The following is a 10962-nucleotide window of genomic DNA, read 5'->3' on the forward strand; positions in this document are numbered from 1 at the left end:
AGGCCCCTGCCGTCACGTCTGGTCGGCTTCGTGGCAGCGACGAAGGTTGTCCCCTCTCATCGGCTGAGTTGCGGATGCCCCTGAGCCCCTGGGATCCTCTTCCCTCCTCCAGGTCTCGTGTCGGTGGCCTCAGGAGACGACGAAGTTGGTTCAGTGACCGTGGTGGCAAAGGCTGGTGGGCGGCAGGTTGGTTGGTGCACTTCAGATCGTCCGAGGTGGTGGTGGTGGTTGTTTGGGTCGGTGAAATCCCTAGGGCTCGTCCGACATCAATGTGGTGACGCTTGCAGGCGCCGCCAGACCTTCCTAAAGGGCGTCGGGTATACACCTTCCCCACTGTCCTCTGCGTACTGAGGGAAACCCTAGGACTTGTCCGGGTAGCAGTGTTGTAGTCGTCGCATTCCTTCTTGAAGGTGTTGCTCGGTACGCAACGCTTCGGGTGCTAGGAGTGCGGTGGTACTTCGCCGGAGGGTGCACTGGTTACCGGTCATCTTTGTTTCGTTGATCTACCGATGTCGGGATTTGTTTCTCTTTTTTTTTCTCATTTTTATTTTGGGCTTGTTTGTGCTGCAGGCCCCAGTGTGCAGTGAGCTGGTTGTATCGGATGGCTGCTTTATAATATAAAGCGGGGGAAACTCTTTATCGTAAAGCACCTAAATCCATATTATGTAATAGTTTGCCAGCCAATTGCATATTGTCATGAAGTTTTTGGTTGTAACATCTTGGAACATTTGTATAAAAGGGAAAAAAATCCTTCATGTGTTGTTTTTAATTAATGGATAATAACAATGCACATGCTTTCATGAGAAAAATGATTTTAAGAATTAAAAAAGGCATTCAAGTGTCATTATCATTTGTAATGCAGTGCAGAATAAAGAGTTTAATGTTTGTGTACCACCTTTATTTTGTGCATCAGGTGTATAGGGTCGAATTACATTTTTTTATCAAAGTACATTGCAAGCGTATTATTTCAAAAAAAAATTCTTGCCTATCTTTCTATCTATGTAAAATTTGACATGCAACCAATATAAATTTTCAAAAGCCCGTGACAACGCACGAGCAGTCTATTAGTTCGAATATACGTTGGTGTGTGGGTGTGCGCGCGTTTCGGGGGCGTCCCTGTCAGTATCTTAGTAGTCTCCATCTACATTGTTAGGTCTCCAGCTGCCAATAGCGTTTCGCTTGCATGTAAGTTGGCTAATAAAAAAAGAAGTCGGCTAATAAAAGCTCCAGGTAGATGCACGGAGATGCATTTTGAGGCGAAAATCCATTTCTGCACTCGAGCTCATCTGCACCTGCGCTGACGAAAAAAATCAAAACAAATATTAGAAAATTTTAAAAAAAATCCAAATAAATTTTGTATGATAGACAATTTGATGCGTGAGACCCGCTCCAAATTTCATGTCATTTGAACATATGAGCAGCTCTCAGCAAAAAAGACAAATTGAAGGTCTGTAAAAATGTTTACTGTTCATGTACTGTTTTGGGCTGTTTTGTCTTTTTTGCTGAGAGCTGCTCGTATGTCCAAATGACTTGAAATTTGGAGCGGGTTTCACGCATCAAATTGTTTACCACATAAATTTTATTTGGAATTTTTTGAATTTGTTTTGATTTTTTTACGAATTTGTTTCTAACCGGGTGCAGATGAGTCTGGGCACCAAAACGCCCTAAATGAGGGACCTAATAAGCAGTACACAACAGTTCCTTTGTTAAGAAGAACGTTGTTTTGTCCAGCATCATTCACATACAATAATCAATGTACAAAAACCCAAGACCACAGTGAAACATTTCAACATCGATGTTGACACAGAATTCTTGTGAAGCTGAAGATAAACTTTGCAGGAATTACAAAGCACAAATGGTGGAGCAAAGCAAAGGGAAAACACAAAAGATACCATATCACATTGTCACTTAATACTTGCACAAATAAACAGATCACCATAATCCTCTCGGATGTCCTGCTATTTTTCTTGCGTTTCTCATATCCAACTCACAAACCTGTTAAGAAAGAGCATACTGCCAATGAATATATATAGTTAAGATGACATGCAGTTTTATATCAAGGTAAAAAAAATTAAGGAGCCCAACGATATATCTTAAAACAAACAATCTCAGCAGAAAAACATTAATCTCTATCTCTGCCTAATAATAAAGCGGCTATCGCTTGTGGTCATACGTCGTCAGCGTTTTTGCAGAAAAGCCCCTGTATTTTTTGATATTCAACCCGTCATCCAAATCGAACCGATATGAAGGAAAAAACACAGTCACGTTCTACCTCGCGGCGCTCCGCCCTGCCCCACCCACCTCCTGCCAAGCCCCACGCGCCGCCGGCCGCCTCATGCCCCCCTCCCCAATCGTCGGCCGGCTCCTGCCACGTCATGGGGAAAAAAGGGGCGCCCGCATCCTCCCACCCACACTCCTGCGCTCGCCTCGCCCCCACGGTTTCGCCTCGCTTGGCACCGGCGGCAGGCCATCCCGCCACCCGACTCGCCTCACCTGCACCGGAGGCGGCCGGTGGCAGGTCGATCTCCCCTCCCCCTCCCCCACCATCCTCACCGCTCCCTCCCTTACCTCAGCCCGATCTAGACACCTAACCCCTCCCTCCCCTCTCTGAGCATAGCATGCTTCATCGACGGCTCCTTCGGGCCGGATCAAGGCGCGGAGACCCATGCTCCCCTCATCTGGTCGGACAAAACAGAGAATATATTCCTTGCCTTTCTGCTACATGTACGAACTGAAGCTAACTGTGTACACTTTGGTTGCTTTTTTAGAGAGAAAACACTCTGGTTGCAGGTAGAGTTGGAAATCAAAGTCCATAGAGATGCATATGTCATGGGCGAATGCATGATGTAATTGAATCCAGTCGACCTTCAGACTTGGTTCTCTGCTGGGGTGAAGGGTGTGAAGTGTTTTGCCGAGATGCAGATTCAGAGGCCTTTTTCTTTCCAATTTGTACATGCTCTGCAATTCAGAACTGGTTTTACTTTTCCTTAAAGAAACTGATTTAAATTTTTGCTGGCTCCTAAAGGGCGCTGGTTCAGGCCGATGTGCGCTTCGCCAAATGAAGGAGCAGGCATCCACTGAGAAGAAATTCATCTGAGCTCTCAAGTTGAAGTCAAACTGGCCAGCTAAGTTTCAAAGGTAACATCTACTCCCTCTGTCTCAAAATATAAGATTTTTTTGTCTATATATACTGAGATAGAGGGAGTATATAATACAGCAACTAAGATGATAGTTTGATGTGTAGACTGGAAGAAATCACACACAATAGATGCAGTTGGTATTTTGGAAATAAAGGCAGAGGTTTAAATTGAGAACTAGGACTAATTGGTTCAAAATTTATACATGTACCCAACATGAATACTGCAGTCTTTGTCATAAGATTTCCAATGGTACTGATTTTTTTCATCTGAATTATTATCTTTTAAAAGTAGAGCAAGAACAGGATGTTGTCTATCAGTTTGACCAAGGGCAAAATTTCATTTGGCATCAATATATCTATTTCGAGATAGAAAGAATTTGAGGATAATCATGTTCCAGTATGAGACGTGGCTCAACGATAATTGCATCCCCAATGCCAAGCCCACCGAGTTCACTAAAAGCAATAAGCAGGAGATCACCATGACGCATATCGCCATCACATTCAGACCCAAATATCTGGGAGCTGAGGTGTGGACATGATTAACAGGGCAGGGCAAAGTCAAGCCCCAGGGTGGTGGCGACGACAATGGTGGCCTACACGCTACGGGGCTAGCAGCGTGGCAGGCAATAGTGCGCGGCATTTCACGGTGGTGCGCGTGGCCAGTGCTCGTGGCGACTGTGGATGATGAAGTACTGGACCTGCGGTGAATGACCATCCGCAAGATCTACATCATCATCTTTGGGTCAGTTCACCTTGAAAGCCATTCGGTGATACGAGGTTGTTCGAATATTATGTTTTCTGATTTTTGCACATGGGACTGTTAGTGCTAATGCTACAACTGAAACCTAAAAATTTCTACTTACCAGTTACCATGCACGACCAACTATGGTGCCAAGAGTTGACATCCAGCTTGCACACATTAGCAGTAATTTCTACACACATTTGAAATTGTCTTATTGGGATAAAATAAAGTATTTTCCACGGGATTCACATTTTCCAGAGTGATGGTTTGAGGTCTGTTAGTAACTTTTTCTTAAGTGTGGTTATTGTCTCTTTAACATCGGGTATCCCCTGATCTTCATTTTAGTTGCTCTCCTCGAAGACATGGTCACTTTTTTTCTTGAAAAAGAGAAGACATGTCACGTCTATAAATGTTATTAAAGTTTGACATGGTTTTGTTTTTATAAATGGGTGATCTACTCTACTCCGCTGCACCTTATGTTCTCTTGTATTATCAGGAGATTTTGTTGGACGTCCTTCCAATTGCTGAATCTAGAGATAAATGTGCACTATTTTACACATATTGTCAACCCAGATAAACAAGATTTATGAGATCCCTGAGTTTTTGTGGTGGCATGGAGCCGCGAAGCGTTTCTTCCCTGTGTCACCCTAACATCTTAATAAGAACTCATGTGAAGGTTAGCCCAGCCTCCCTGAAACTTACATTCACATCACATTCTCAACTGAGATGATGACCTAGATCTATGTATGTTTTATGTGGATGAACAACAAACAAATTAAGTCTTGTTCACGTCCGTCCTCATGTGCGCATGTAGTTCTGTTCTAGGATTTCATCTCTGCACTCCATTCTGCATATGGATATAAATACTTAGGCAAAACCGACCTTATATGAATAAATACTAGGACCAACTCATTTTTCCTTATGGGTTCAGACAATTCTATGTCATTTCTGAATTTGCCGACTCAAGGAAAAAGAATCTCCACTGTGAGCAGTGCTCTATTGGTTTGGATGTACAACTCTGAATTTTCAGATATGGTGAGATGTGACTTTGTGCTTCAGTGACATCTTCAAGAAATACTAGCGCATCTATACAAGATCAAACATAAAGGCGATTGCGAAATTGGTGTGTTTTACTTTTGTTTTGAGGGGATTTGTTGTGTAATGGGAAAAGGACACTACTATTGGAGTGAGACCCATTATTCTATTGGGATACAACCAAAATCAGGGTGAGACCAGATGCTTATACCAAAATATTCAGTTTAGTGAGCATAATTGAATCTTCTCTCCGTTGCAACGCGGGCATGTTTGCTAGTTACTTATCAACAAAGTAGTCATTGAATTGGTAAGTTTTGTCTAAAGGCCTCAACTTCTCAGCATATTCCAAATTATGATGTCACATGTTCTGCACTTAAGAGCTGAATACATCAATCGATCGTCGAATCAGAGCCAGTGAATTAGTTTACACCTCTACTATCACTTCACTATCCATTACAGCTTGGGAGTGATACTCTCTAGGAAACCACTTAACTGTTATGTCCATTCATAACCTAGCAAATAGAACAAGAAAGTACTCCCAGTTTACAGAGGGAGTACGCATTAGATTCTGTGAACTCCAGTATGGGACACTAGAACTTGTCAACTATGTCACTGGCAGAGGCGCACAGTAGTTAGTTCATGCCATATAAAACAGTTGACTGATTTTCACCTAGAAATTGCAATACCTAAGAATATTTTGGTCATGGAGTGTTGGTTAGAGACGTTGAATTGCATCTAAAAGGATAACGCAAACAAACAATAAGCCATGGGAAATTCTGTTGGGAAACATATACACAATTTACTTGGAAATGATAACATAGGCTTCAGAGTTCAGAATAGCAGCACTAGATGCTAGACATGCAATAAGTGAATGAAAAGGGTTTATATTTGGGGGAAAAGAGGAAATGGTGGTAGTGTTAGCACCAAAACTGAGATAGAAGTAATTAGTGGATACTTCCTGTGTAACCAATATTCTAAAAGTGTCGACTCAAATGAAAAACAGAGATTGTATGGAGAACTCATATAGTAAAAACTATATCTAGTTGGGAAAACTCATATATATATTCTTCCATAGTGTTGTTTCTGCACTTAAAAGCATATATATCTAATTACTACTGTAAAAACTATAAAAGATGGGAAATATATAGGGACAATAATCATATTATCATGGTACCTTAAAGGCTTAGAGACTTTGGAAAAATCTTTCTTGTCCAACAACTCGCCTCGGGAAAAATTCATGCTTGATGAGGCTTTCTTTAAAACAATGTCCAAGTCCAATAACGTCCAAAGCCCATGATTTCCATCGGAATTCCTGTAGCAACTTGCCGTTGTTGTCGCATTGGAACATGTGACGTGCGGATTTATTGTAGACCAACACATCTCCCTCATGGGACAAAACCATATGTTCTGTATCTGCGAGGTTACATAAGCTCTCTACCGGGAATTTAACATGATACTTGAATGACCACGACTCTTTCTCGTAGTCCTGCAACACCCAGATTCTGGCAACTGTCCTCCTATCGTCAAAGCAGCTGAAGCCAATCGAATCTTCCATGTCGCTAAAACGAGTGCAGAAGCTGGTAGCACCAGCCGGGCGACGCATGAATCTGAATGACTCTGTCAACGTATTGAAAACGACTATGCCAGCATCATGGTGAACCCAAGCATGATCCCAATGAAGGCAGCTACGAAACTTGATGGGTGGGGCCAAATTAGTAGGATCAATTGTGCGTGCGGCCAACATAGCTTTCTCGATGGCAGGGGTATCTGAAGGAACTCCAATGCACCTCTGCGAGCCCCTTCGTCCTACCATAATGACATAGTAGGTAGCTTGGTGTATCAGTTCCCAGTACAAGATGCGGTACTCGCGGGACGGGCAGTGCAGGTACATCGCGGCGATGTTGATGAGACTACTGTTGGGGAGGCCCGGAAGAGGAGGCCGTCACAGGATGCCTGATACGTCTCCAACGTATCTCTAATTTTTGATTTCTCCATGCTATATTATCTACTGTTTTGGACTATATTGGGCTTTATTTTCCACTTTTATATTACTTTTGGGACTAACCTATTAACCGGAGGCCCAGCCCAGAATTGCTGTTTTTTTGCCTATTTCAGTGTTTCGAAAAAACGGAATATCAACCGGAGTCCAAACGGAATAAAACCTTCGGGAACGTGATTTTATCACCGAACGTGATCCAGGAGAGTTGGACCCTGCTCCAAGGAACAAAAGAGGCGGTCACGAGGGTGGGGGGCGCGCCCCCTGCCTCATGGGCCCCTCGGTGCTCCACCGACGTACTTCTTCCTCCTATATATACACACGTACCCCCAAACGATCAGAACAGGAGCCAAAAACCTAATTCCACCGCTGAAATTTTCTGTATCCACGAGATCCCATCATGGGGCCTGTTTCGGAGCTCCGCCGGAAGAGGGCCGTCATCACGGAGGGCTTCTACATCATCCCAGCCTCTCCGATGAAGTGTGAGTAGTTTACCTCAGGCCTTCGGATCCATAGTTAGTAGCTAGATGGCTTCTTCTCTCTCTTTGAATCTCAATACAAAGTTCCCCACCTCTCTTGTGGAGATCTATTCGATGTAATCTTCTTTTTGCGGTGTGTTTGTTGAGACCGATGAATTGTGGGTTTATGATCAAGTCTATCTATGAATAATATTTGAATCTTCTCTGAATTCTTTTATGTATGATTGGTTATCTTTGCAAGTCTCTTCGAATTATTCGTTTGGTTTGACCAACTAGATTGGTAGTTCTTGCCATGGGAGAAGTGCTTAGCTTTGGGTTCGATCTTGCGGTGTCCTTTCCCAGTGACAGAAGGGGCAGCAAGCCACGTATTGCATCGTTACCATCGAGGATGACAAGATGGGGTTTATTTCATATTGCATGAATTTATCTCTCTACATCATGTCATCTTCCTTAAGGCGTTACTCTGTTTTTAACTTAATACTCTAGATGCATGCTGGATAGCGGTCGATGAGTGGAGTAATAGTAGTAGATGCAGAATCGTTTCCGTCTACTTGTCACGGACGTGATGCCTATATACATGATCATGCCTAGATATTCTCATAACTATGCTCAATTCTGTCAATTGCTCGACAGTAATTTGTTCACCCACCGTAGAATACTTATGCTCTTGAGAGAAGCCACCAGTGAAACCTATGGCCCTCGGGTCTATTCTCATCATATCAATCTCCATCACTTTAATCTTGCTTTGCTTTTTACTTTTCTTTTACTTTTCACTTTGCATCTTTATATCAAAAATACCAAAAATATTAAATCTATCAGATCTCATTCTCGTAAGTGACCGTGAAGGGATTGACAACCCCTAATCGCGTTGGTTGGGAGTAGCTATCGTTTTGTGCAGGTACGATGGACTTGAGCGTGGCCTCCTACTGGATTGACACCTTGGTTCTCAAAAACTGAGGGAAATACTTACGCTACTCTGCTGCATCATCCCTTCCTCTTCGGGGAAAACCAACGCAAGCTCAAGACGTAGCAAGAAGGATTTCTGGCGCCGTTGTCGGGGAGTCTACCCAAAAAGTCAACATACCAAGTACCCATCACAATCCCTATCTCTCGCATTACATTATTTGCCATTTGCCTCTCGTTTTCCTCTCCCCCACTTCACCCTTGCCGTTTTATTCGCCCTCTCTCTCTATCCTCCCTCTCTGTTTGCCTCTTTTCCCTCGCCATGTCAGAACCAAAAAGAGTTGGGGGTTCTCTCCCAAGTTCTAGCGCTTTAGACAATCCTGCTATCTTATCTAAACTCATAAATCGAAATGCTATAGAACAACTTGCCGGAGTTATCAATGAGAACCTTAGTAATTTTGATGAAGACGATTCTGGAATTTTTCGTTATTTACTTGATGAATCTTTGAAAGATGCTTGGGATAGGTTGTTAAGGATCCGGGCTAGCTATGTACCCCAATATCAAATTGAGGTTTACTTAAAAAGCTTTTATGTTGGGCTACCCGCTTCGTTCAAACAAGTTTTAGATTCTATTTTCGAGGGGGGTTTTCTTGAAGGGGACCCCATAGATACTTATGAGAGGATGAAAACTATATTTGGGCACCCCATTAATGAGAAAACTGAAATCACATCTCTCTTGCTTTCTTACCAAAACGAATCAATTAAAGAGATAAAAGCTAGCCTAGATGCCAATTTCCGCAACATTCTTAATCTTTCTTCTACCATTAATGGACATGTACTCTGTCAAAATAGAAAGATTAATTCCATAGATAACAAGTTTGCTCTCTTTTTCTCTAAAGCCAAAGATGGCAATACCTAGATCTATCCTCACTTTTATGCCTAGCTAGGGGCGTTAAACGATAGCGCTTGTTGGGAGGCAACCCAATTTTATTTTTATTCCTTGCTTTTTGCTCCTTCTTAGTAATAAATAAATTATTTAGCCTCTGTTTTGGTTGTGTTTCTTTGAGTTTAATTAGTGTTTGTGCCAAGTAGAACTGTTGGGAAGACTTGGGGAAAGTCTTGTTGAACTTGCTGTAAAAAAACAGAAACTTTAGCGCTCACGAGAACTGCTGTCATTTTATTTGAAGAGTGCTATTTAGTTAATTCTTTTTGCAGATGATTAATAGATAGATTCTCACGTCCAGCAATTTATTTTAGAATTTTTGGGGTTCCAGATCTTGCGCTAGCTACAGATTACTACAGACTGTTCTGTTTTTGACAGATTTTGTTTTTCGTGTGTTGTTTGCTTATTTTGATGAATCTATGGCTAGTAAAATAGTTTATAATCCATAGAGAAGTTGAAATACAGTAGGTTTAACACCAATATAAATAAAGAATGAGTTCATTACAATACCTTGAAGTGGTCTTTTGTTTTCTTTCGCTAACGGAGCTCACGAGTTTTCTATTTTGAGTTTTGTGTTGTGAAGTTTTCAAATTTTGGGTGAATTCTTTTGATGGATCATGGAACAAGGAGTGGCAAGAGCCTAAGCTTGGGGATTCCCATGGCACCCCCAAGATAATCCAAGGACACCAAGAAGTCAAAGCTTGGGGATGCCCCGGGAGGCATCCCCTCTTTCGTCCACTTCCATCGGTAATTTACTTGGAGCTATATTTTTATTCACCAACATGATATGTGTTTTGCTTGGAGTGTCTTGTATTATTTGTGTCTTTGTGTCTTAGTATACCACAATCATCCTTGCTGTACACACCTTTTGAGAGAGCCATATATGAATTAAAATTTGATAGAATACTGTATGTGCTTCACTTATATCTTTTGAGCTAAGTAGTTTTGCTTTATGTGCTTCACTTATATCTTTTCAGCGTTATAATTTTGCTCTATGTGCTTCACTAAGATATTTTAGAGCACGGTGGTGGATTTGTTTTAAAGAAACTATTGATCTGTCATGCTTCACTTATATTATTTTGAGAGTCTCTTAATAGCATGGTAATTTGCTTAATAATAATATGCTTGGTATTCAAGATTTGTGAAACTTTCTTTTGAGTGTGTTGAATACTAAGAAAAGATTGAAGCATGATAATTTTTTTGAGATATGGAGGTGATAATATTAAAGTCATGCTAGTTGAGTAGTTGTGAATTTAAAGAATACTTGTGTTAAAGTTTGTGATTCCCGTAGCATGCACGTATGGTGAACCGTTATGTGATGAAGTCGGAGCATGTTTTATTTATTGATTGTCTTCCTTATGAGTGGCGGTCGGGGACGAGCGATGGTCTTTTCCTACCAATCTATCCCCCTAGGAGCATGCGCGTGATACTTTGCTTTGATAACTTCGAGATTTTTGCAATAAGTATATGAGTTCTTTATGACTAATGTTGAGTCCATGGATTATACACACTCTCACCCTTCCACCTTTGCTAGCCTCTCTAATACCGCGCACCTTTCGCCGGTATCATACACCTACCATATAGCTTCCTCAAAACAGCCACCATACCTACCTATTATGGCATTTCCATAGCCATTCCGAGATATATTGCCATGCAACTTTCTACCATCTAGTTCATCATGACACACTCCATCATTGTCATATTGCATATCCCGGTACACCGCCG

At 41.8% G+C, this 10962-nt stretch overlaps 1 protein-coding gene and 1 long non-coding RNA gene across 3 annotated transcripts; one reads left to right on the forward strand and one right to left on the reverse strand.

The window, feature by feature from the left end:
* Positions 1-2255: 2255 nt before the first annotated feature.
* Positions 2256-4436, forward strand: LOC125551272 (uncharacterized). Of its 2 annotated transcripts, XR_015600586.1 has the most exons (3): positions 2262-2681; positions 2769-3138; positions 3429-4436. It is a non-coding gene; the product is annotated as an uncharacterized LOC125551272 (long non-coding RNA). The 2 variants fall into 2 exon arrangements; XR_007302376.2 differs by having other exon boundaries at positions 2256-2681; positions 2769-4436.
* A 1086-nt stretch (positions 4437-5522) lies between these two features.
* Positions 5523-6846, reverse strand: LOC147975220 (uncharacterized). Its single transcript, XM_087518059.1, has one exon. The coding sequence runs from the start codon at positions 6805-6807 to the stop codon at positions 6100-6102; it is 708 nt and encodes a 235-aa protein (XP_087374185.1). The 5' UTR covers positions 6808-6846; the 3' UTR covers positions 5523-6099.
* Between the last annotated feature and the right edge of the window lie 4116 nt (positions 6847-10962).

This window comes from Triticum urartu, chromosome 4A, assembly GCF_056163025.1.
Source record: "Triticum urartu cultivar PI428250 chromosome 4A, HENAU_Tu73, whole genome shotgun sequence".
In the NCBI taxonomy this organism is placed as follows: Eukaryota; Viridiplantae; Streptophyta; class Magnoliopsida; order Poales; family Poaceae; genus Triticum; species Triticum urartu.

Bases quoted from the DNA above. Each gene is read 5' to 3' on its own strand.
- LOC147975220 (XM_087518059.1), bottom strand. From the start codon at position 6,807: ATGTACCTGCACTGCCCGTCCCGCGAGTACCGCATCTTGTACTGGGAA.